Below are 26,808 nucleotides of genomic sequence, written 5' to 3'. Positions count from 1 at the left end.
CCAAAACTTTCTGGTATCAAAAAACCCCTCCAGATGAGAAGGATTTGATACTCTATGCTTGACTAGTGTACCCATACTACTGATTCACTTCCTTCTGTGAGTATCATTACTATTTCCTTCAAAAAAAAAAAACAAAACTGCTACCAGATTCTTTTGGGGGCAGGGGGTGTTGGGGGTTTTTGTTGTTTTTCTTTTTAAGCTTTGAAGTTCAGGGGGGTGCATGGGCAGGTGTGTTATATAGGTAAACTTGTGTCATGGGGGTTTGTTGTACAGATTGTTTCGTCACCCAGGTATTAAGCCCACAACCCATTAGTTTTTTTCCTGATCCTCTCCCTCCTCCCATCCTCCACCCTTCAGTAGGCCCCAGTGTCTGTTGTTCCTCTCTGTGTCCATGTGTTCTCGTCATTTATCTCCCACTTACTAGTGAGAACATGCAGTATTTGGTTTTCTCTTCCTGTGTTAATACTACCAGATTCTTACATGATTTTTGTTTTTATTGAGCCCTCAGCTTTTATGCTTAAATTGTAACTTCTTTAGCTTTGGATTTTAATATTTGAGTTACATATATATGGAAGGCAAAATGAAGTTAACTGCTATCATTTAATTATCACATTCTTGAGCTTTAAAAAAATCCTCTAGTAAAGACATAAAAAATAATCCTCTGGTTACTAGGATGGTACTGCCTTAGGTTTGCATATCCCATGGGATCTAATCAGATGAAGATTTCCCCTTCACACTTGTGAATTAGGTGCAAGCCTGATATAGTAGGGGTGTGGATGTGGATTATGAGCTTTTGAGTCAGTCAGACCTGTTTCAAATTCTACTTAGCCATTGTTTGTTCATTCAGTATATGTCTAGCCGTTACCTCAGGCAAGTTAATGAATGTGCCTCAGCCTCAGTTTCTTCAACCATAAGCTATGTTTCTTTATCAAGTACCTTGTATACTATAGATGTTGAGGTAGTAACTATTACTGATAAGTGATAAGCCTTGGAAAAAGGTGGAGTCAGCTTAAATGGGATTTCTGTCAGGCAGGTATTTATTTCTCTTTGATATCAATTTGTACCTGACTCTTTGAAGGAATTTACTTCCGGCCAGGATTAGAGGTGAATTTAGTGTCTTATGTCTACATAATTTGAGATGGGAGCTCAATACTAAGATGCAACTATCACATTTATCCTCTGATGCCAGTGTTGAGGATGAACATAATAGATTCCTTGTTAACCTGTAGTACATGGTTACGATGCCTCTTACCACTGTCATTAAACTTAATTTTAGAGGTACTAGCTACATGATAATTTACTGGTGTTGTAAGTAAACCCTGTGTCATAAGAAAAATACCGTTGACTCTGATCTTGAATATTCGAGTGCCAATTGTGTGTTAGCCACCAGGAATAAAGAGATTGGTAGAACATAACTTCTCCTTTAAGGTACCCTGTGAGCAGGATAAAGTTGTGTCATTAGCATCACATGGCTTATGCCCTAAGTTTGTAGAACTGTAAACTCTCTGTAGAAAGCATGTAACTGTTCATCAGACCCATGATCTGCTCCTTGCTACCTCTGATCTTATTTTCTACCTTTCTTTTTTTCTTCTTTCCTGGTTTATCTTCAACCACACTGGCCTGCTTGCTATTCCTGGAACTCCCCCAACCCTGTCCTGCCCAAGGGCCTTTGCTTGTGCCCTGTACTACTTATTCTCTCATGACCTTCTCCTTCTTTGGGTTTCTGATTGAATGTCATAAGAGAGGATGTCTCAGGTTGCCCTGTTAAAATAGAACCCATTCCTACCCCATTTTGCTTGTTTTTCTTTATAACACCACTGTGTACGTCTCCTCCCACTAGAATGTAAGTTCCTTGATAGAATGGACTCTGCTTCCTTTGTTCCCTGCTGTATCTCCAGTAACTAAGAACAGAGTCTGATACTTGGGTACTCATAAATATTTGTTAAATGAACAAATTTATGTTGAAGAAAACCTCTATGTTAATATAATTTCAAGTTTGATCTTAAAATCTTTAACCATTATAACTGGCGGTTAATTAAACATTTAGTAGGTAATTTAGTATTATTAAAGTGTTAATAACATTTCTACCATGTATAAAATCATGTGCAAATTTTAGCAATCAAGAAAATAACCTAGATTTTGTCTTTTTAAATCTGAAATTTTATTTTGGAATACAGTTGGTATTCCACAAAAGTGGAATTATTTGCCACAGAAGTTTAAACACCTATGCATGAAAATAAAGTAATCCTAGATTATTTGTAAGTGATAAAGTTAACAAAAATATTTTATATGTGTGTAGGTAAGATGACTAGTGTGTTGATCCATACTTTTTTGATGTTCATTTAGTAGGAAAAACATAACATACTAAAATTTTTGCGTAGATAGATGCAGACAGATTCTAGAAATGATTGTAACAGCTATTAGTGCAGAGTTTCCATGGTGTTAAACAATACTTGCTTTAGAAAACCTTCCTTAATGTCGAAAATGTGCGGCTTTACAGACATTTTTATTTTTAAATTTAGGATGGCTAAATTAAAATTAAGATTTACCTTGGTGTTCTTGGAACACTTCATAGACTAGTCTTTGTATTACTTATAATTGAGTAACTAATATCCCCTAGTCTCAGGAGCCATTTTATTCTAACCTTGAAAATAATGTTCTTAGTGGCCATCACTGGGGAAAGTTCTACCCTACTTAGTTCTGCTTCCCTAGTAGACTATGTTAGAGGAATCATTTATTGAAGAATGTTTCACTGTGTATAAATGAATTCCTGATGGAAACTGTTGTTTTTTGTGCTCTACCTTATGTCTGTGGAATGTAACAGGACATGTATCAGGTAAATGCCCAGTACAGGTTTTACTTACCTGTCTGTAACATCTTCTATGTCAATCTATAAGTAGGATTGTAGTTTGGTATCTGTAATGGAATGGTAAAAGCAGTTGGCAATTTAAAGAGGTCTTTTCTTTAAATGCTGTTTTTTTTGGGGGTTGGGGGGCGGTTCTTATGGCCACATGTAGTCACCATCATGCTGCTCCTTGTAGGCTTTGTTATAATAGAGTATTAGAGACTGGTTGTCTAGATTGGATGTGGGGAGGGATAGAAAATCATTAGTTTGAAACAAATGTGAGCCATTTATGCCATATGTTTGACAATGTGACTATAGTTATTAAGTTGATTTCAAATACAATGGAAGTGTGACTACCAATGAAAGTCCCAGTGTGGTGACTCTCAGATGAGTGGCTCTCATCTGAGAGCCACTGCTGGCTCAGGTATCTTAATTTGTTACTCTTGCTTTGTGGTAAAGGGTGTGTATGGGAAGGACCTGGTATCTTGCTGTGTGAATCCAAGTATTGCTTAGTAAAAATTTACTGAAACTGGGATGTACACACTCAACTATTGGGACGTTCTTTCTTTAACAGAAGAGCCATGCTTGTGTGAGCCTCTCTTGTTAGTGTAGAACAGATTCTCATATTTTACATAGATTAGATACCTCATAGAAGGAGAAAGTTAAAGCTTCCTTTTGTTTGTCTTTTTTTCAGGAAGCGAAACTAACAGATCAGCTACCACTTATCATTGTATGTGATCGATTTGACTTTGTCCATGATTTGGTGCTCTATTTATATAGAAATAATCTTCAAAAGTATATAGAGATATATGTACAGAAGGTAAGTATGTAGGTAATGTAAAGGTATAATCTTACTGTAGATTTTATTTCTCATATTCTGGAAATCCTTTTGAAACTCTGTGCTCAATAAGAGTGGTCTGCAGCTTTTAACGTGGGTTTTTTTGTTTTTGTTTTCGAGACAGGGTCTTGCTCTGTCACCCATGATGCAATACAGTGGCACAATCATAGCTCACTCTAACCTTAAACTCCTGGGCTCAAGCAATCCTCCTGCCTTAGCCTCCCAAGTATCTGGGACTGCAGGTGCATACTACCATGCCCAGCTGCTTTTAATACTTTTTTCCCCATAAAATTCTACATGCTTTCCTAGCAAGCCGACTCAGGGAAGGGGAAAAGAAATGCTTGCCAAGTGTGTAAAATAGAAGAATAGAACTGCTATTGTTGAAAAAGTTGGGTGGCCTACGGCCCTACTAACTTGATAGGCCTTGAGGTATCCATGTAGAAGCCCTAGACTCTAAAGCAGAGTTTTCAAACCATCTTAAATACAGCTATTAGATACTTCACCTTCTAACTGTAGAAACAGGCAGTATTGCTATCATGGGAGCCTTTTAATTAGATAGTCTTGCATAGTCATCTTTGACTGTAGTTTCTTTGGACTTATTTATCATATGGAACAATGCTTGGGTAACTAATAGAGAATATAGTATATGTGCTTTCAATACTTATTAAACCATGAAGTCTTGCTTTTAGCCGGACCTCCTGCTGAATTCCTCTATCTAGTTGCAAATTTAGACCCTCAGTTTATTACTGAATTTAAAAACTGAACTTAAAGAAAAACTGAGCTTAAAAGCGATAGAGATAAATGGTTTTATTTTTTCTAATTCCTCTTTGCTTTTAATAACAGTGACATTCTTCTACTTTTTTTAACCACAGGTGAATCCAAGTCGACTTCCTGTGGTTATTGGAGGATTACTTGATGTTGACTGTTCTGAAGATGTCATAAAAAACTTGATTCTTGTTGTAAGAGGTCAATTCTCTACTGATGAGCTTGTTGCTGAGGTTGAAAAAAGAAACAGGTGTAGTACCATTTTAACGGGGATAAGTTACTCTTTCTTAGCATGGCAATAGATAAAAATATAGGTAGTCAGTTGTTCCAAAACTACTCAGCACCACGTGGAGAATAATTTCCTGAAGACACCTCACGTAGAGGTGATAAGCTAGCTAATAGCGCCCAAAAAAAATCTGTTTTCTGAAACATTATAGCTGTCATAGCATATCTGTTAACCTGGTTGATCCTTTTTTTTGGCATGTTTATAATTACAGCTATGTAGTTTGACTTTATGTGTTTTTAATATAAACTATGTACTAAGTTTCCTGTTTAGTTAGGTGTGATACCTATGTATTTAACAACTAATTATTTACTGATCAATAGTGTGGTGTTTCCAACCTGAGAAAGCTGCTTAATAAAAACAAATAGCGTGGTGTTTATTTAAGTATGAGTAAAAGAGTTCCCTGTGCAACTCTTGAATTCAACTGATGTTTAATTTATAGTACCTTAACATGATAATACATGATCATATGGATTTCCAATAGAATATAGTGTAAGTGCTTCTAAAACTTACAGACTGTGAAGGCTTTTTTTAGCTGGAACATTCTGAGGAACTAGTGTTTAGGAAGTACTGATGTAAATGAGGGTGGTGAGGTGGTATGCTAGTGGGAAGTTCTGCTGTTTATATAAGAAGAAATTAAGAAAGTCTGTGGGATTTCATTTTAACCTGAGTTGGTATAGGTGATCTACTAATTATATTCTTAGAATTTATATTAGAATGTTTCACACATGGAAAAATTTTGCATTTAAGGGTAATAGAGATATACAGTTAATACTGACTTAAAGGTTTGAGCCTAGTTTCAAGTAATTTCATGTCATAACAATTTAACATTTAATAAGAGGTTCAGTTGAGTCTTAAATCTATTACCTGAAAATAATCTTACTGCATATTCCAAGCAAATGGCAGTTACAGTTAGATAATTTAGTCTTTAAGTGACAAATTATATTGTGAAAAGCTAGATTCACCTCTAAGTCACTAGTCTAGACATGCCTTAGCTAATTTTTATTCCTTAAGTTGACATGGCACATCTTGGATTGCGCATGTTTTTAGGAGCTGGATATTCGCCTCTATTTATTAAAATTGTCTTCTCCCTAATGGGAGTGTTCATAATAACCATGTGAATTGGTAGACAAAATAACAGAATAATGCTTTTTCTTTGGCTACTTTTAATGTTAAATCATTGGTAAAAGAGGCTTGGGCCAGGCATGGTGGCTTGTGCCTGTAGTCCCAGCTTCTAGGGAGGCTTAGGTGAGAGGATTGCTTGAGCCCAGGAGGTCAGGACTGCAGTGAGCCATGTTCCCACCACTGCACTCCAGCTTGGGCAACAGAAGACCCTGGCTTTAAAATAGAAATAAAAGCAGGCATGGTCATCAGGACTACCAAAACAAGCTATAGTATAGCAAAACTGTGCTCCTTGATGGAGTGTTTATATGACAGCTACAACCATTAAACCCAGAGCTTCTAAAGCTACCAGATTTTATTCCCAGTATGTATTTAGGGTTTGGCTGTAGGTAATGCTGTAAGTTAACTGTGTTAAGAGCTGAAAGAACTCTCAGATAATCTGGCCTATATAATATCACCTCCCCATTCTATCCATAAACAAAATTTCCTAAGGTCTAGATATTTTGCATGTTATAAAGAAAGGACACTGTGTGACTCTCTAATCTTTTATTCAGATGTAAGCAGGTAGGTATATCATATAGCAGATAAATCTGGGAGAGTGAAAATAGCTTTATATACCTTCTTTTTATTCTTGGGCAACTCAATCATCTTTTGAGTCCAAGGATCACTTGAGCCCAAAGCTGTAGTGTACAATGATTATGGCTGGAATAGCCACTGCACTTAAGTCTGGGCAATGTAGCAGTACTCAAGGGGGAAAAAAGTATGTGAAAGTGAAAGCACGTTGTAGACCATAAGGTATTTACATAGTTAGCATGTCAAGAGTGTGTTATTTATAATGCAGTATGTGTGTGTGAGGTTTTTTTCCCATTTTTCCTAGATTGAAACTGCTTCTGCCTTGGCTAGAGGCCAGAATTCATGAGGGCTGTGAGGAGCCTGCTACTCACAATGCCTTAGCCAAAATCTACATAGACAGTAATAACAACCCGGAGAGATTTCTTCGTGAAAATCCCTACTATGACAGTCGTGTTGTTGGAAAGTATTGTGAGAAGAGAGATCCACATCTGGCCTGTGTTGCTTATGAACGTGGCCAGTGTGATCTGGAACTTATTAATGTGAGTACTGCTAGCTGAATACGTAAAAAAGCTGCATTTTTTAAAACCTGTTATATGAGAGGTTCAGGGTGATTTTAGGTAATATGGGACATTTGGGGACAGTGGGTGCTTTTTAAAAACTTTATTTGCTAATAATTGTCAATCTGAAAGTGCCCAAATAGTGGATAAAGTCTATATACCCTTTATTCTGATTGACTTGTTAATGTTTTAACCCCATTAGCCTTACCATTTGTGTTCTCACACTCTTACATGCAGGCACACCATTCACACGTATGTGTTACACACATCTATTATTTTTTAACCACGTGGGAATAAGTTGAATACATCATGGCCTTATACCCCTTCAGAGTGTATGGCTTAAGAATGAGGATATTCTATTTCATTAACCACATGAAATGTACCAGCTTCAGTCAGTTTGACATTGACAGGATACCTTTAAAAATCTGTTCTATTCTAGTTGTGTCAATTAACCAATGACGTCCTTTGTAGCAGTTTTTTTCCCCTCTAGTCTAAGGTTATATATGACATGTAGTTTTCATGTCTCTTTAGTCTCCTGTACTCTGGAATGGTTCTTCAGTCTTTTATTTTTTATGACACTGATATTTTTGTAAACAGATAGTTGCTTTTTCTATTTGTAACTATTTTATATAGGTGAAATTTAAAGCAACATCAAATTAACCATTTTAAAGTGAACAATTCAGTGAAATTCAGTACATTTACAATGTTACATAATCACCTTTATCTAGTTCCAATTTTTCATCACTTCAAAAGGAAACCCTGTATTCCTCAAACAGTTCCTCCACATACCCCCTCCTCCCAGCCCCTGACAACCACCAGACTGTACTCTGTCTCTATGGATTCGCCTATTCTCTATATTTCATTTAAATGTGAAGTCTCTTTTTAAAAAATAGAATGTGTCTCATTTTGATTCCTCTGATGGTTTCTGAAGGTTAGATTTAGATTATACATTTCCACCCAGAATACTGCTTCAGTGGTGGTTTGTTTTTCTCATGGTATTATATCCAGAAGCACACAGTGTTCATTTGTCCCCTTTGTCAGTTTTTATCAAGTTGTAACATTTCTTTATTATATAATTATTACCCTCTTGCAGATATTAAACAGTCTATAAGTAGACACTTAAGACCATGCAAATATCCTCTTACCCCCTCCCTTAATTTAGCATCTGTTGATTCTTGCTTAAAACATTCTTAATGTGTTGGTTGCAAAATGAAAATTTTTCAAACTCTAGCAGTTTCTCCACATTTGTCAGTTAACACTCATGCATTCATGAACTCTTGGATTTTATTCGATGGGGTGCAATCCATTACTATTTATTTTGATGCTCAAATTGTCCCAGCTGGTGAGAACATCTTCAGTCTGTGTCTTTGTGTCATGGGCTCATTGTTCTTTGAGCATTTTAACTTATTTTCTGGCACACAATACACCAAGCTCATTTTGTACCTTCTGCAGCCCTGGAGTCAGTCATTTCTCTAGGGAACCTTTTACTGGGGCATGGTATTAGAAATCAAGATCTGGGCCAGGTGAGTGGCTCACTCCTAGAATCCCAGCACTTTGGGAGGCTGAGGCAGGAGGATCACTTGAGCCCAGGAGTTGAAACCAGCCTGGGCAACATAGCGAACCCGTCTCTACAAAAAATTATGTAATTAGCTGGGGGAGGTACCATGTACTTGGTTCGAAGCTATCCAGAAGGCTGAGATAGGAGGATCACTTGAGCCCAGGAGGTCAAGGTTGCAGTGAATTACGATCGCAACACTGCACTCTCCAGCCTGGACAACAGAGCAAGACTCTTATTTCCTGAAAATATTAGAAGTCAAGATCTGAGCTTAGGTATATTTGCTTCTAAGATCTTTCAGTGGTCAGAGCTAGGAAATAGTTATATTTATGTACATACATATGCTCACTTATGTACATACATGTGCATATACACATGGAAAAATAAACACACAAGAACAGCTAGTAAAACACTGAAAAATGTAAAAGTGGACTAGTCCTACCAGATGTTAAATTGTATATTACAAAGCCTGTATAATTAAAACAGTATATTACTGGTATGTGAATCAAAGTCCAAAAGTAGATCCAATATCAGTAAGATTATCAATAAACAGAGTTTAAACAATAGGAAATAACCTCTAAAATGCTATAAAAAGTCTTTTACTTTTTACCTTGAAATTGATCTGTCATATCTTCTTTAGGTTTGCAATGAGAATTCCCTCTTCAAAAGTCTTTCTCGCTACTTGGTACGTCGAAAGGATCCAGAATTGTGGGGCAGCGTGCTGCTGGAAAGCAATCCTTACAGGAGACCCCTAATTGACCAGGTAACATTGGCAAACATATTTATGACTGTCAGTAAAAATTATACATTTTTAACTGTGGATACAATCCCCTCATCATATACTCAAATGGATCATATTTAACTAGGAGAGAAAGCAATACAAAGTAGAAGGAAATTAAAATTTATATACATTCAATTTACATTCATTTGTATATAATGTAATATTTGTATATAATTTGTATATAATTCATTTGTATAAATATGTATAATAACATACATTAAGAAAAATAAGCAGGCCGGGCGCGGTGGCTCAAGCCTGTAATCCCAGCACTTTGGGAGGCTGAGGCGGGTGGATCACGAGGTCAGGAGATCGAGACCATCCTGGCTAACATGGTGAAACCCTGTCTCTACTAAAAATACAAAAAACTAGCCAGGCGCGGTGTCCCAGCTACTCGGAGGCTGAGGCGGGAGAATGGCATGAACCTGGGAGGCGGAGCTTGCAGTGAGCCGAGATCCCGCCACTGCACTCCAGCCTGGGTGACAGAGTGAGACTCTGTCTCAAAAAAAAAAAAAGAAAAAGAAAAAAAAAAAAAGAAAAATAAGCTGCGTGCAGTGGCTCACGCCTGTAATCCCAGCACTTTGGGAGGCCGAGGTGGGCAGATTGCCTGAGGTCAGGAGTTCGAGACCAGTCTGGCCAACGTGGTGAAACCCCGTCTCTACTAAAAATACAAAAATTAGCCAGGCATGGTGGCACGCGCCTGTAATCCCAGCTACTCGGGAGGCTGAGGCAGGAAAATCACTTGAACCTGGGAGGCGGAGGTTGCAGTGAGCTGAGATCACACTATTGCACTCCAGCCTGGGTGACAAGCGAGACTGTATCAAAAAAAAAGAAAACACATCCTAAAAGACATGACTTAATTACATAAAACTCTCTCGGTTCATCATAGTTTAAAAGGAAAATAACAAACTAAACAGTAAGGATTGCTATTAATGCCTAAGAAGTGGCTAAATTGATTGGAAACTTCAAGACAATGATAAGTCAGCAAAAGATAAGGATAAGAGAAAATACAAAAGACCAAGTGCATCTGTTATATCTTACTAACAAGAAGTATAGAACTGCACATGAGATGGGCTTTTATACCTAAATAAAATAGACAACATATTTTAAAAGCTCTAAAAATTGAAGGATTGTTAATAATGAGTCTTAAAATTCTCCTGAAATAAGTATAAATAAAACATTTTGGAAACAAATAGGTTGAAGGCTATTAATATTTCATTCCTTTCCTAGGAAGCATTTCTAAGGAACATTCCAACTAGTTACAAAGCTTCCTAGGGGAAGGATGTGGAGGGGGTGGTTGGAAATCATTGCAGCATCTAGAAAGCCATGCAAATAGGCAAAACTAGAAGAATTACTGATACTATAGTTCCACATCTGTGTAGTTGAATTTTGAATTATGTGTAGCCACTAAAGTGATAATGATGATTGCTAGCCTGGATAATGTTTTAATCAGGGAAAAGATAGAAATTATATAATTAGAGTAATTTTTCAAGAGAGTAGAATTACACATATTGTATAGATTTGTGTAGAAAGACCTCTGTGTGTAAATTTAAAGGTCTTTTTCCTACTTCATTCTTTTCTGCCTATTTCAAGTTTTCTAATGAGAGGCCAACTTATCCTTATTTAAAACCAACTTGATTCTCAATACTTATGTCCCATATATCCTCTGTAGGTTGTACAAACAGCTTTGTCTGAGACTCAGGACCCTGAAGAAGTGTCAGTAACTGTCAAGGCTTTCATGACTGCAGACCTTCCTAATGAACTGATTGAACTGCTGGAGAAAATTGTCCTTGATAACTCTGTATTCAGTGAACACAGGTATGCTTTCAGAGGGATCCATTGGCTGTTTATTGTCAGTCTTTAATAATGGCCCATCAGTTTTGGGAAGGAACAAAAAGATCAGAGAAAGTTGCCTGAATTCTCACTCTTCTAATATCCCCCCTCCTTCACTCTATCTCTTGAGACAAAAACCTCTCTATTAGTCACAGTGGTTTTTTTTTTATGTCTGATAAACTTAAAATATTGCATTTAAAATATTCTTTTGTTTCTTAAAGGAATCTGCAAAACCTCCTTATCCTCACCGCAATTAAAGCTGACCGTACACGTGTTATGGAGTATATTAACCGCTTGGATAATTATGATGCCCCAGATATTGCCAATATCGCCATCAGCAATGAGCTGTTTGAAGAAGCATTTGCCATTTTCCGGAAATTTGATGTCAATACTTCAGCAGTTCAGGTAAATCTTTAGATTACCTAAGTTGAATTACTAAATGTAGTGTCTTCTACTCATTCAGTGTATGCACTGTCCTGTGAGGGTGGGCCTAATTGGTTCCTATGGCAATAGAAGAGCAATAAAATACTAACAGCTTAAATGTAATTTGCTCTGGGTAGGATTGATTTTACTCTAACCCCAATTTCAAACTTGGGTACTTAGGTCTTAATTGAACATATTGGAAACTTGGATCGGGCATATGAGTTTGCTGAACGTTGCAATGAACCTGCGGTCTGGAGTCAACTTGCAAAAGCCCAGTTGCAGAAAGGAATGGTGAAAGAAGCCATTGATTCTTATATCAAAGCAGACGATCCTTCCTCCTACATGGAAGTTGTTCAGGCTGCCAATACAAGTGGTATGACTTCTTACCTTATGTATTGAGACCTCACAAAATGATTAAGCTAAGCATTAAGATATCTGTCTGTTCTGAATTGTAGAAGAGTTGGATACTGCGTGGTTTCCTGTGAAAACTTTTAGTACTCCATCTTAGTCCAGATAAAAAGAGGCTGTATTTTGTGAATTTGTAAGTTCACAAAACTTACAAGTGGGGAAGATAAATTTTCTGTTTTTGAAGTCTCATAAAATCCTGATAATGCTCTAATCTTACAACTTTAAGGAAAAAGAGAATTCTTCTATTCATTTGGTCTTTGATAATACAGAAGTGAAATATTGCACAGTTTACATTTGTCATTATCCATGTTTCCTTGAAAAGGAAATGAGCAATTTTCATTTACTTGGGTGAAAGATAAACTGGGATGTTAGTGTTTGGATATATTTTTTCTTTTTCTATACTTAGGAAACTGGGAAGAACTGGTGAAGTACTTGCAGATGGCCCGTAAGAAGGCTCGAGAGTCCTATGTGGAGACAGAATTGATATTTGCGCTGGCTAAAACAAACCGCCTTGCAGAGTTAGAAGAATTTATCAATGGACCAAATAATGCTCATATCCAACAAGTGGGTTTCCTTTTCAGATTTAAGAAAAACTAGTTGGGCTACTTGATTAGCTTGGTAGGATCAAAACATCATAACTGAAGAATTCCAAGGAAAAATCTACAGGAAAACAAATTATTTCTCAGTGTGAAGGTATGAATATGAAAAGAGGATTAAGCTCACACTAATATCTTACTGAATATGCGTTACCTTTTTTTTCCAGGTTGGTGACCGTTGTTATGATGAAAAAATGTATGATGCTGCTAAGTTGTTGTACAATAATGTTTCCAATTTTGGACGTTTGGCATCTACCCTGGTTCACCTGGGTGAATATCAGGCAGCTGTTGATGGGGCTAGGAAAGCTAACAGTACTCGAACATGGAAAGAGGTAATCTAAACCCAAGTTTGAGTGAAGAATTAAAGAAACGCTCTGTAAACATTAGTTTAAACAACTAGCCATGTTTACATTTGAGTTCACAGAAAGGAAATGTTTATTCTAGGTCTGCTTCGCCTGTGTAGATGGGAAGGAATTCCGTCTTGCTCAGATGTGTGGACTTCATATTGTTGTACACGCAGATGAATTAGAAGAACTTATCAACTACTATCAGGTAATTAACAAGAAACTTTTATATGACCTGAGATCTTTTACCATAGATACTCTTTATCTTTAACTGCACATTTCTCTTGTTCAGGATCGTGGCTATTTTGAAGAGCTGATTACCATGTTGGAAGCAGCACTGGGACTTGAGCGAGCTCACATGGGAATGTTTACTGAATTAGCTATTCTATACTCTAAATTTAAGCCTCAGAAAATGAGGGAGCACCTGGAGCTGTTCTGGTCTAGAGTGAATATTCCCAAGGTAACCAGTCATTGTAACACAGTGAAGCAACTGTGTAGTTAAAACTAATACTTCAAAATATCTTATTCTTTTTAAGGCTGTTAGCTAGACTCATATCTAAAGCAATTAAGTCTTTCTTATGCAGGTGCTAAGAGCTGCAGAACAAGCTCATCTTTGGGCAGAACTGGTGTTTTTGTATGACAAGTATGAAGAATATGATAATGCCATAATTACCATGATGAATCATCCAACTGATGCCTGGAAAGAAGGGCAGTTCAAAGATATCATTACCAAGGTGTGTACTTTCTTCAGAAGATAAAGGATTCAGAAGGAGAAAGCTCATTAGGAAGTAACTGACTTATATATGGATTTTCCCATTATAGGTTGCCAATGTGGAACTATACTACAGAGCAATACAGTTCTATTTAGAATTCAAGCCTCTGTTGTTAAATGATTTGCTGATGGTGCTGTCTCCACGGTTGGATCACACTCGTGCAGTCAATTATTTCAGCAAGGTAAAGTAATAATTTTAAACCAAAGCTTCATAGCAAGGAATTAGGACATATTAGGATAACTTTTGTCCCTGGGACTTCAATAATGTGCTGTATTTGTAACAAACTCTTTATTTTAAAGGTTAAACAGCTACCACTGGTGAAACCATATTTGCGTTCAGTTCAGAACCATAACAACAAATCTGTGAATGAATCATTGAACAACCTCTTTATTACAGAAGAAGATTATCAGGTAAAACCTTTTGATTCTTGCACATAATCTTAAGACTCATAAAGTTACATTTTCCCATTTTTCAAAAACGCCATTATCATTTAGGATTGTAAACAGTAGTTGCTTGCATTCCTAGGATCTAAATTTAGTAAGGTTTCAGGATTGATAAATCTTACTTCTAGTTAAGTGCCAAGTTTTCAGAATTTTGCTCAGATCTTGTATAAGATACTGCTTTTGAAAAAAGATATGATTACTTTATCTCTAACATCTAGATTATAGGTAGAGTCAAAAATGTCTTTGATCACTTAACTAGTTCATAAAATTTATTTGATATTAACTATATTCACCATTTTTCTTGCCTACTGTTTTATTAGTATTTGTATAAACTTTATCTTACGAAGGCTTTCGCATAAGCAAAAGTCAAGTAGAGTGAAGCTTAAGCTCCTTGCCTTTTTTTCTCTCTCTTGATTTTCTTTGAGCCTCCGTGCATGCAGATCTTACTGCTGCCATGCTGAGTTTTATCAGAAGTTTCTCTAGGGAATAAAATCTTGCCCTCCAGGCCAGGCGCGGTGGCTCACACCTGTAATCTCAGCACTTTGGGAAGCCGAGGCGGGCAGATCATGATGTCAGGAGATCGAGACCATCCTGGCTAACACAATAAAACCCCGTCTCTACTAAAATACAAAAAAAATTAGCGGGGTGTGGTGGCACGTGCCTGTAGTCCCAGCTACCTGGCAGGCTGAGGCAGGAGAATCGCTTGAATGCTAGAGGCAGGTTGCAGTGAGCCATGATTGTGTCACCACTGCACTCCAGCCCGGGCAACAGAGGGAGACTCCATCTCAAAAAAGAAAAAAAAAAAACTTGCCCTCCAAATTAGAAATCTCGTCAGTTTCATAGCCGTATGTTAGTCCTTGATACTGAAATATCTTGGAGAAAATGTTATCTTTGGGTAAGGTGAAAAAACACCTTTTGATGCTTGAATCTAGGTGTCATACTACATGTTACCATCTAAGGGGCTCATTGATCGAGGACGGAATATAATGTTAAACAAAATACTGATCTGGCATTTGGATGGCTTTTTTTTTTTAAGGCTCTGCGAACATCAATAGATGCTTATGACAACTTTGACAATATCTCGCTTGCTCAGCGTTTGGAAAAACATGAACTCATTGAGTTCAGGAGAATTGCTGCTTATCTCTTCAAAGGCAACAATCGCTGGAAACAGAGTGTAGAGCTGTGCAAGAAAGACAGCCTTTACAAGGTTGATAAAGTTGCGGGGCGGGGGCTGTTAAACCAGGCCTAAAATGATGTTACAAGTGATTATTTCTATAAATAAAAGTATTGGTTTTGTGAATATGAGAACTGACTTTAAGGCAATTTAAGTTAATGGATTTCTTGATTCTAGGGGCTCTCTTATGTTAAGGTCAAACTTGTTTGGGGGGAAAAAAAGGCCTTTAGCTTATCTGTTCTTTGAAAATTTTAATTTAAATGATACAACTAGGAGGCTTTTTTCCCCCTTGCAAAACCAGATTTATATTGGAAAGGTTCCATTGTTTTTCTTGGTTTACTAGTTTAGTATGTTGGGTCTAATGTTTTTTGACTTTCACTATTTTCTTTGAATAGGATGCAATGCAGTATGCTTCTGAATCTAAAGATACTGAGTTGGCTGAAGAACTCCTGCAGTGGTTTTTGCAGGAAGAAAAAAGAGAGTGCTTTGGAGCTTGTCTGTTTACCTGTTACGATCTTTTAAGGCCAGATGTTGTCCTAGAAACTGCATGGAGGCACAATATCATGGATTTTGCCATGCCCTATTTCATCCAGGTCATGAAGGAATACTTGACAAAGGTAATGACTCTTCTAAGTGTATTCAGAAGTAGTTTTCTTGCAGATATGTAAAATTCTACATGCACATTAATTTTTTTAATTTTTTTTATTTAGTAGAAGTCAGTCATTTAGTCGATCATAAAATATTTCTGTTCTTTTGAAAAATTTTTAATAGCTGATAAATGACACTGATTGGAAGGGGAACTCAAATGTAGCTGTTTACCCTCAGTGTATTTATGATTGTGAAAATAATCTATATTTTGTTTTTTTATTTTAAAAACTATTTGATAAATTTTATTTCAAAGTTGCATTTTTCTCAAACTCAGTTCTTGTAACTCAAATAATCATAACTAGTATTGTAGATTCCCTTTTATTTGCTTGGCTCCTGACTTTAGTGATGTCTATGCCTGTTTCCCCTGGGGAAGCTGCATGTATATTCTTAACATCCTTTTAATCTTCACAATTTTTTTTGATAGTTTAACCCCTGATTTAAAAATATCATAGGAGGTGAACACATTAAACAAGCTGGGGGTCTAATTGCCTTGTAAAATTCACTATTCATCTTAGTGTCCCTTTTTGATGTAAGAATTTACTCACTCTGTCTTCAGCAGTTACTAGCTTTCTCTCTGTAGAACATTTTTAAATGGTTTTAGAGGATCCTTTTTGTCAAAGCAAAAAACATGATTAAAATCAGAGTCTCCCAACTGATTCCTTCAGCCTGCCTGAGTTAAGGCGGGGGTAGGGGGAGTGGGAGCACTACCAACAACCCCTACTACACTGAATTTTTCCTCAGGATATCATTTAATTAGATACCATTGTGTCTGTTTCAAGTTTTTAAAGAATTAACATTTTCTGTATTCAATGTAAGAAAAAACATGTTGCCTTGTCTTAGCCAACATGTTTTAGCCATAGATGAGAATAGCTTCTTAAACATAATGCCAACTTGTGAGACCTGTCTCTAAGCTGCTGTTAACCTAAGTGCTGTAAATTTTACTAGTGATTAAGCTGCTTTCTTTCATACTGTAGCATAAATTCTTCTGCAGTAAGCTTTTGAAGTTACAGAAAAATCTAAATTTTGCTTCCAGTATGCTCTTTATTTTCACTTCTCTCATACCTTTTTAGTGGTTAGATGTTTCTTCCCTAAACCTTTGTTGCTGATTCTACCTTTTTATGCTCAATATGGAATTTGATTTTTTTTCTAAGCTGCACCTTCTGAATTCCTTTGCAGGTTGATGCAATAAAGGAAAAGGTGAAAGTTGATTCTTTTCCATCTTTAAGTCTGGAGAACTAAGTCTAAGGAATTTGCATGATTTTTTTCCTTCCTTTTCTACACTGCTGCTGCTGCTTTTTCCCCCCAATAAATTTTCACTAAAGCCTCTGCAAGTCCCTTGAAACATAACTTTAATAGAACTGTAGGACATTAGTAGACGTTTGCTACTAATCGGCTAATAGGCTTTAGGAAGGGCAGGAGGCTAATCAGTAGTTGGTTCACAGTCTCTCTTAAATATATTATGAAAAACTGAGTATGGTGAGTTTCCATATTAATTCCAAAGTAACAGGAAATTTCTCTTCCCTGTCAGGGTATCTGGACCCTAATAGGACTATCATAATACTTGAAGTAAATTAAAACAGCCTCTGGTTTTACTTTGTGAGCTTGCCTGACAGTTGTTGAATTTATATATGTATATACATGCCCTAAAAGGCTTTTTGGGGTTTTTTTTTTTTTTGGTATTGAAGGACTGTGATCCAGTTTCTGATCTCTTGATTCTTACTAATTTTTTGCTGAAAGTAGATACAAGAGATACTAGCTGCTTCCGAAGAGACTTTCCTCATGTTTCTCCAGGTGTCCAGTTCTTATGGTGCTAGTCCATTTTTAAGAGGAATCAAAACCTTTTTAATCACGAGAGCCAAGCTTGCTATAATTGTTGCTAAGCAACATGAATTACTTTTAACAAAGTATTAACTTCTACTTTCTGTAATAAGGCATACCACTGAAGCTACCTAAAATTTGCTCTCCTATTTATCAGTTGGCTTGTCCAAGGAGGTCAAATTCAGGCACCTTTTGGTTGCTGCTTCCTTCATTGGCTTGTCTCCATCCCAATATGAATGAAACAAACTGTTATCAAATTGTGGTTAGAAAAGGGTGGGAAGGTAAAGGAGAGTTGAAACAAATTGAAAAGAATTTGGGTGGGGGACAATGCCTTGGGATTATGTTGAACCAAACTGGAGTCACCACTGGAACTTAGGGCAAACCTGAGTAAAATGCATTGTGTGTGAGACCCTTCAGCAGCTAGTAAGCAAGGCAGTTAGAAAGCGTGTGTGTGAAAAACAGGTAATTGAACTGCAGTGTTATGCATTGTTTTAAATGGAGCATGTACAACAGTCATTGCAATTACATCATACTATTTTTGAAACTCTTATAGCATTGCTGTGGGCTGTGTGTGTTTCTTGAGAGCCTGTATAGCAAGTCATCTTCAGATCTCACTTCTTGCTTCAGTACTTTTGCCTTTTTTTCATGCACACATACACCAAAATAACTGACTGCATGTTACTTTTCCTCTGCAGCATATTGCAGTCTTTGTGGAAAAGCCTTTTACATTTTAGTGAATTTTCAGTAGTACAGATGGAACTGAATTCATTGACATGCTTACCTGTAATTTTTCTTTTTAAATCCAAGGATCAGAAACTTTTGTTACAGCTCTTAACAAAAGCTTGTGTTCTTAAAAGCCTTCTATGCTTTTTTTTTTTTTTTTTTTTTTTTTGTGAACAATCTAAATTGGATCAGTGGAAACAAAAATCGAAAGTCCCTGTGCCAGAGGCTGTCCCATCATATAGAAGAATCAGAATTTTTTGCTTAGCTTGATGCTATTCCTTCAGAATTCTTCCCCCTATGCCCAGACTTCCTATGTGTACGCCAGGGCATTGTGATATTGCCAGCTCTTCTAAGTCTTCCATGTGCTTCTCTAATAGGACTTCTGTGTTCAACATCTGATTCAGGCCTTAACTTTTAAACACATGTTCACTTCAGATTCTTTTCCTCGAAAGTCAGGAAATGTATTATGCAGTGGTGGCTTTTTGGTTGTTTCATTTTTCTTCTTAGAAGTTACTAATGTACAGACATCCATGTATTTTTCTTTATAACTTCTATAGCTCATTCTTGAATACTGGTTAGTTAGCAAAACCCCATCTGACCCTTGATGGCACAGAGCTGTGCTTTAAGTTCTATAAATGTAATAATTTTTGTTCTAAGTGTGGATGCCAAAAAATGGGCATTTCATCTGGTACTTATACTACATAATAGTCTTTAATTTGGTATTAGGGTAATTTGTAACACATCATTTAGACTATAAAATAGGATAATAGTGTATAGAAGTAAACTAATCCATCTTCCTAGGCTAGAAAAACCACATTTCATCTGAAGGAGCCTACTTAGGCTTACTTTTCTCAAACTTTCAGTTCCCTAACAAATTAAGATGGATTAGACTCATATTTGTGGTATTTAATATGAAACAATTAAATGTAAAACAGTGCCCTAACCTTAATGGCCTATGCAAAGACTGAAAGATACTTTTTTAATAGTTTCAAATAGAAATGAGGTGCTGCCTGAATCTTTTTAGGACCTGGATTTTACAAACTTTTCCACTGAAGTTTTTTTTTTTTTTTGAAGTGATTTTCCACAATTTGCCTTTTTGAAGAACATGCGGTGAACATTCAGAAAGTGTTCCCCCCTGTACTTTGGTCCCCCTGTCTCATCCAGCACATTTATGACCTTGAAAACCACCAGTAATAGATAACATTGAGGTTTGAAATTTAGTTTTACTTAGCTATAATGATAGACCAAGTATAAGGCTTTGGTTGAGAGACCAGCTTTTAAATATTGAAAGACAAATATAGTGTAAAAGGCAATGGAATTTGTATAGTGAAGGAGATTCTCTAGTCCCAGTGTTGTAATGTCACTTCTATTTCATTACAGAATTACAGAAGCAAATCATGTTAGGCCTAGAAGAAACTGCAGATCATTTTGTTCAACCTTCTCATTATACAGAGAAGGAAATTTGAGGGCCAGTGCAATGATTTGCCAAGGTCACACAACTAGTCAGTGGAAGGATCTAGGCATTCTAATTCCTTTCTTTCACTAATACATTTGGACTGCTCTACAGAATTACTTCTGATACTATCCACTTTGAAGAGTAGTTAGCATATAGTAGCCATTTACTTTTGGCTTAATTAAAAGCGAACATTTTTGGGACAAAATCAGGCTTTACTGATTACTTCTTAGATAACAGAGCACACACAGTATTAAACATGCAGCCTTTCTTTATACAAAAAGATTGAATATGGAGCCACTTGAATCTTAAACTTCAGTCTGCAGCTATAACCAATATCATCAGAAGCTATACACAACTGGCAAAAAAACAGCTTATTGTGCACAAGTACTTGTCCAGTCACTAGGCTCATTTAACTTTTTTGAATACCATTTCCTCTGGGGAGGGAAGTATTGCCAGACCATGAGTTCATTATTACCTCTGATCAGTTTTAAACTTCATTTGAAAAGTGGTTCCTTCTCGTTTTCTCCCTCCCTCAGGCTGCATCCTAGCATGCCCAGTTTTAGTCTGGCGTGAGCTTTTATGGCATTTATAAATCCCTCCTTCCTGAGGGTTTATAATGACAGTGCTGAAAACCACCTGGACTGAAGTATGAACATTGCCATTGAATTTAAGGGGGCCTGAGAATGTTCTTTCTAGTCTGTTTTATTTTGACAGAATTTAACATACTAAGGCTTTTCCACTTTCTGCCATAAACCTAGGTTTATAATACTTTTGGGGTGCTAATTAACATGATGTGTTTTTCTCCAGGTGGATAAATTAGATGCTTCAGAATCACTGAGAAAAGAAGAAGAACAAGCTACAGAGACACAACCCATTGTTTATGGTAATCTCTCTCTGTAACCTCAAAAAATTCATTAGATAAGTATTTAATTATTTAGAGACTGTGCCTCAAAATAGAATACAACAAGCTTCTAAAGTGCAGAAGGCTTGCTAAGAAATACTGCTTTCTATAATTTTTTTTTCTGAGAAGTCGTAAAGCAGGTGTTGATATTATTCACTAAAATAATCCTAAATACAAGAAAACTCAAAAACAGTCATTTAAGATCATAACATGAATCTTTCCTATCATCTGGTCCCTCATTCGTTACCTGCTCATAAATTAGTGAAAAAGAAATACTGATGAATTCCATTTTCAAAAGAGCAAAAGATGAGAGAATATGCCCAGGCTGTCTTTAGTATGCTTTACATAAAGAATACATCCTCATTTTAAATTCTAACTGGGGCAGATAACTGGGTAGTGTCCATCTGAGAACTTTCCAGAGAGATAGGATCTTCAAACTCTCAAGTGAATATTTTAAGACAGTTTCATGTCTTCTTAAACCTACATATCTGAATTACTGCCCCTTTCCATTTCATAGTTGGTAAACAGATTCATTTGAACAATCACTTTGAAGAGTATAGGTAGAAGCACAGTAACCAGGTGAGGGAACATAAAAATATGACCATTATGGCTGGGCGCGGTGGCTCACGCCTGTAATCCCAGCACTTTGGAAGGTTGAGGCGGGCAGATCACAAGGTCAGGAGATCGAGACCATCCTGGCTAACACGGTGAAACCCCGTTTCTACTAAAAATACAAAAGATTAGCCAGGCGTGGTGGCACATGCCTGTAGTCCCAGCTACTTGGGAGGCTGAGGCAGGAGAATTGCTTGAACCTGGGAGGCAAAGGCTGCAGTGAGCTGAAATGGCGCCACTGCACTCCAGCCTGGGCGACAGAGTGTGACTCAGTCTCAAAAAATAATAATAAAATAAAATAAATAAAATTGGTTTCCAAAATTAATTTGTTTGCTAAATACAGCTTTGGTTGTTAACCACAAAAAGCAAAGACATGAAGTCCTTTGTGTAGGAGAAATCTTGATCTAGGTTTACACTGTAGTGGGAGGTTAAGAATATTTGTTTTGTAGGGGTAGAGAGGTGTTACTTGCTTTCCATCTCTAAGCCAAGTTCTCTACAGGTCATGTTTTCTGTATATGACCAACAACGATTTAAACTTTGTAAGAAAGAATGTCAACATAGTATTTGATAGAGGGTGTATGTTCTAATGTATTTCACACCTAAAGAATGTCTGAATGTGTCTTTTTTCCGCCCCCCCAAGACAGCGTCTTGCTCTGTCACCCAGGCTGGAGTGCAGTGGCGTTATCTCGGCTCACTGCAACCTCCTGGGTTCAAGTGATTCTCCTGCCTCAGCGTGCTGAGTAGCTGGGATTATAGGCGCACACCACCACGTCCAGCTAATTTTTTTTGTATTTTTAGTAGAGACGGGGTTTCACCTATTGGCCAGACTGGTGTCGAACTCCTGACCTCATGATCCACCCTCCTCTGCCTCCCAAAGTGCTGGGATTACAGGCATGAGCCACTGCGCCTGGCCCAAATGTGTCTTAGTTTTAATTGCTGTCTCTAAATTAGTACTGGATCATCTATAAATGAATTTGGTTTCATTGCCATTTAGACATGTTTAAATCAGAAATTTACCTGTAAAAGTTATGTTAATAACATGTCATTTAGGCCAAGCATGGTGGCTTACACCTATAATCCCAGCACTTTGGGAGGGCAAGGTGGGCTAATCACTTGAGCAGCCTGGCCAACGTGGCAAAACCCCGTCTCTACTAAAAATACAAAAATTAGCTGGACATGGTGGCACACACCCGTAATCCCAGCTACTCGGGAGGCTGAGGCACGAGAATCGCTTGAACCCAGGAGGCGGAGGTTGCAGTGAGCCGAGATTGCACAACTGCACTCCAGCCTGGGCAACACAGCAAGATTCTGTCTTTGAAGAAAAAAAAAAAGTCTTTTTAAAAACTAAGTTTTCTTGTGCTAATTTTATTGTGTCATTTAGTGTAATATGCATGTAGGTATGTGTCAGGTATACAGTGTCAGGCATATTGTGTTCAGTCATAAGCAGTTCTGGCCTTTGGCCCTGCACTATTTGTTGGCTTTTTAGGTAGGAACCTTCTTAGAGTAAGACTGTCCTCCCAAAATTGTAGCAATCAAATGTGCCCCCCATACACAACTCATTCGAGGGTGAGATTATGTTGCTAGAGTGGAGGAGATTGGGGTGTTCTAAATGCTAACAGTCTGTCCTGCCTCCTCACCCTGCCCCTGCTCCTTTTCATTTTCTTCTACTTTAGGTCAGCCCCAGTTGATGCTGACAGCAGGACCCAGTGTTGCCGTCCCTCCCCAGGCACCTTTTGGTTATGGTTATACCGCACCACCGTATGGACAGCCACAGCCTGGCTTTGGGTACAGCATGTGAGATGAAAAGCTGATCCTGTAGTCACCTATTTTCGTACTGAAACATCGTCTCTACCCACTTCTCTGTTTATAATGGGGGAAACAGGCAACGTGTTCTTGTAACCTTTATTTCATGAAGGACTCCTTTTTGTTTCTAACTATAAACTTGGATCACCTATGTTAAAACCTTATTTCACATTCCACATCATTTTAGAATTTATTTTCGAAGGGGAATAGTTTCAATGTTTTATTCACTTGGGCTTTTTTTCTTCCCCCTCATTCTTTAAGGAACTGCTTAATATTTAATCTGTTGTGAAGAATCTGATTTGCACTCTGTAGTGTTTAAAGAAACAAAGAAACTCTAATATTGAATCTCTTAAATTTAGTGTATGTAAACAGCTTACAAATATGTATTGTCTAAATGCATTTAAATCTGTTTTATTCAAAGAAAAGCTAAAGCAAAAATACTGGCATATGACCATGCAAGACTGTCAGTGCCAACAAAGACAACACTAATCAGCACATCCTACACTGGATTGCAGTGCTTTCCAGATTATTTGAAAAATGTTACAGACAACTTGCCTGATTTTTAAATGAGCATAAAAGGCCCTCTAACCTATGCAGGTTTCCCCATTATGCATATAGAAAATGCTAGTATGTTTTGCTCACTTCATATGTAACAGGTGCCCTTATGTTGTGCTGTATCCTGTGCTTTTTCTGTGGGACCATTCCATTCAGGAGCAAAGAGCACCATGATTCCAATCTTGTGTGTGTTTACTAACCCTTCCCTGAGGTTTGTGTATGTTGGATATTGTGGTGTTTTAGATCACTGAGTGTACAGAAGAGAGAAATTCAAACAAAATATTGCTGTTATTCAGTTTTGTTTGTGGAATTTGAAATTACTCAAGTTTAAAATAAATTACTGGACTGTGGAAATAACATAGATTTGAAGTTTTAATTAAATATCACCCAAACCAAAAGAACTTAATTAAATACCACTCAAACCAAAAGAACAGTAGTTTTTGTAGTTTTATATTGGATACTGAGGCATTACAGGGAGGCATGAAAGGAAGAGGAATGAGGATTGAGACATGTGAAGACATTATGCATTTTATCAATGTGCATTCCTGTATTTCAGTAAGGTACATGCAGTAGTCTAAAGAACCAGAGTCATTACTCTAGTGGCTTACATTTACTGTCTCCAACATTTTAGCCAAGTGACACTTGAGGTTTTTATCTAGGCATTTCACTTAAATGAACAAATCATGGCTGTTGTATTAACCTGAAATAAAATATATTTAAACATGTAGTTAACATGCGCTTTCTCATCATGAATTATAAAGGTGCCCAAATTATGGGTATCTTAAGTTGATTTTTTTTGAAAAATTGGTTGTGTGAATCTAGCTCTTGCTTATGGCTGAGAATGTTCCTAAAGTTCATTTCACTATCCCTTAATCCTCAATAGCTACACATAACCCCTCGCCTAGTGTTGCACTGCTTTACAACTCTTAGGCAAATTACCTACCATAAGCTCCACAGAAGAGTTTTTTAAAACTTAAAATCCCTGTCCCACCAGCTGTGGTGACTCACGCCTTTAATCCCAGCACTTTGGGAGGTTGAGGCAGGCAGATTGCTTGAGGCCAGGAGTTCGAGACAAGCCTGACCAACATGGTGAAACTCCATCTCTACTAAAAATAAAATACCAGCCAGGCATGCTCTACTAAAAATAAAAAATCAGCCAGGTGTGAAGGTACACGCCTGTAAGATCCCAGCTACTACTCAGGAGGCAGGAGGCTGAGGCATGAGAATCACTTGAACCTGGGAGGCAAAGGTTGTAGTGAGCCGAGATCACATCATTGCACTCCAGCCTGGGTGACAGAACGAGACTCTTGTCTCAAAAAATAAAAAAACCTATTTAGTTTCATCCAGGACATTAAGTGAAAGTGTTTAATGTGAGTGCAGGTCAGTAAAGAATACAATGGTGCCCCTGCTTTGATATGTGGGAGGTGCCATCAGTTTTCCCCACCACTGCTTTTGTACCATCAGTGCAAATAACACAGAGAAAAAAAAAGTAATAGTATTATGAAAAGATTTTTGACTCTGTGGAGACCCCATGGGTTCTGCAGAGTATACTTTGAAGACTATAAGATTATGAGTTCTATAAAATACTAAGTACAGATGAATTAGAAAACAAGCATATATCCACAATTACCAGAATTTTCATAATGTTCCTTTTAGTAGATATGCCATCACTGATCAGTTACTTAGCCACTCCATGCCATCCTGTTGGGAATGCCACTATCTTTGAATTTGGAGCCATCAGTCTATCTGAGGCAAACCTCAGAAATTACCTGAGCCAGAATCATGCACTTAGCACTGAGTTCAACTCAGTCCTAACGTTGCATTTTGTTGCATCACTTCTGGAGCCAGTAAACATTCTGTTTAGAAATAGTTGCTATTGTGGCATCATTCACAGTTGCAATTTTTCTCCTGTGCTGTCGCATGCCTGTGCGAAGTGTATGAAATGAATCAAATATTAGAACTTTCAAGACTGTCTTTAGTGTTCTGCCCACAATATTGCACCAATGACCTTAGACTTTGAGATTGTGCTATAATGCTGCTTATATTGCAGTTAACCATAGAGAGGTACAGCCACTTAAAATGGGCCTATTATCAAAATTCTCCCTGGTATCAGTACCGTTCTTGGGGATACACTGATTTTAGAAATTACTGTCAGTATCCTCCTAAAAGAAGGCTTTAAAGAAAAATAGTTTCTAACAAGATGACTATCAGGAAGCTCTGTGGCTTGGGGAGTTGGGACCCTCTGCCTCATATTCTAGGTAACTGGTATAACAGTAATTATTAGGATTGTATCAAGTATATCTAAAGATTAAAAGGTAAAAAAGGCACCCTTAACTGTCTAGTTCTTTAAGTTCTAGGAAAAAAAAAACTAGCAGGGATGACAAACTACATTCACTTTACAGTTACCATAAATTCTTACTCGGGCCCACCCACTTCCATCTGTAAGGTCGATAAGGTTACTCCACAAGTTTCAATGGCTTCACTGTTACAAGAAAGGGGGGAAATGAGAACCTTTAATAGGCTGTGATTTACAACCACTGCTGATAACCTTTGGCCAGTGTGGGTCAGGGAAGGTGAATATGAAACACTGCACAGCAGGTTGTATCAATGCTGTAAAACCTCAACCTTTAGACAAAAATTCAAACAGGTTATAAACCATGGGACTCCATTGAGGATGGCCGTATCTATTAATAAAGTAGGCTATCAGTCACCCAAAAAGTGACAGCAGGGGAACAAACTGCAGCTTGCCTCTAGTGGGAATACCCTTGAACCTCGACCTCCAGGGGGACATAGTCTCGGGGAAGGGCTACCAACACACAAAGGGACTTAACCATGTATAGGGGAATGCTGTTTCCTCCCTTTTAATCCAATTGTATTGACCTGTTTCTCTCATCTTAAATATTTGTTTCAGCCTCTCACTTGAACCACCAAGACCATTTAACCAACTACTCTTTTTAAGCCCAAGATGACAACTGCCAACCA

The 26,808-nt window shown here is 37.4% G+C and overlaps 1 protein-coding gene across 3 annotated transcripts in view; it reads left to right on the top strand.

Moving 5' to 3' along the window:
- Positions 1 to 24,187, top strand: part of CLTC (clathrin, heavy chain (Hc)) — an 80,557-nt gene extending 56,370 nt beyond the window's left edge. For 2 of the 3 annotated variants that reach the window (XM_011979176.1, XM_011979175.1), the window contains exons 15-32: positions 3,540 to 3,665; positions 4,556 to 4,698; positions 6,731 to 6,965; positions 9,179 to 9,301; positions 10,989 to 11,134; positions 11,371 to 11,554; positions 11,753 to 11,945; positions 12,387 to 12,544; positions 12,744 to 12,908; positions 13,021 to 13,128; positions 13,213 to 13,380; positions 13,505 to 13,654; positions 13,743 to 13,874; positions 13,993 to 14,103; positions 15,173 to 15,343; positions 15,706 to 15,927; positions 20,763 to 20,838; positions 23,142 to 24,187. In XM_011979176.1, the coding sequence (XP_011834566.1) occupies positions 3,540 to 3,665; positions 4,556 to 4,698; positions 6,731 to 6,965; positions 9,179 to 9,301; positions 10,989 to 11,134; positions 11,371 to 11,554; positions 11,753 to 11,945; positions 12,387 to 12,544; positions 12,744 to 12,908; positions 13,021 to 13,128; positions 13,213 to 13,380; positions 13,505 to 13,654; positions 13,743 to 13,874; positions 13,993 to 14,103; positions 15,173 to 15,343; positions 15,706 to 15,927; positions 20,763 to 20,838; positions 23,142 to 23,266 (2,736 nt within the window). In that variant the 3' untranslated portion in view covers positions 23,267 to 24,187. Of the gene's footprint in view, positions 1 to 3,539; positions 3,666 to 4,555; positions 4,699 to 6,730; positions 6,966 to 9,178; positions 9,302 to 10,988; positions 11,135 to 11,370; positions 11,555 to 11,752; positions 11,946 to 12,386; positions 12,545 to 12,743; positions 12,909 to 13,020; positions 13,129 to 13,212; positions 13,381 to 13,504; positions 13,655 to 13,742; positions 13,875 to 13,992; positions 14,104 to 15,172; positions 15,344 to 15,705; positions 15,928 to 17,134; positions 17,156 to 20,762; positions 20,839 to 23,141 lie in introns of all 3 variants that reach the window. The other variant, XM_011979174.1, reaches the window with a different exon arrangement.
- The last annotated feature ends 2,621 nt before the right edge of the window (positions 24,188 to 26,808 follow it).

Source organism: Mandrillus leucophaeus, unplaced genomic scaffold, assembly GCF_000951045.1.
Source record: "Mandrillus leucophaeus isolate KB7577 unplaced genomic scaffold, Mleu.le_1.0 Scaffold20, whole genome shotgun sequence".
Taxonomy (NCBI): domain Eukaryota; kingdom Metazoa; phylum Chordata; class Mammalia; order Primates; family Cercopithecidae; genus Mandrillus; species Mandrillus leucophaeus.
The sequence above is the reverse complement of the archived record's forward strand: the minus strand, read 5'-3'. Positions and strand labels throughout refer to the sequence as shown.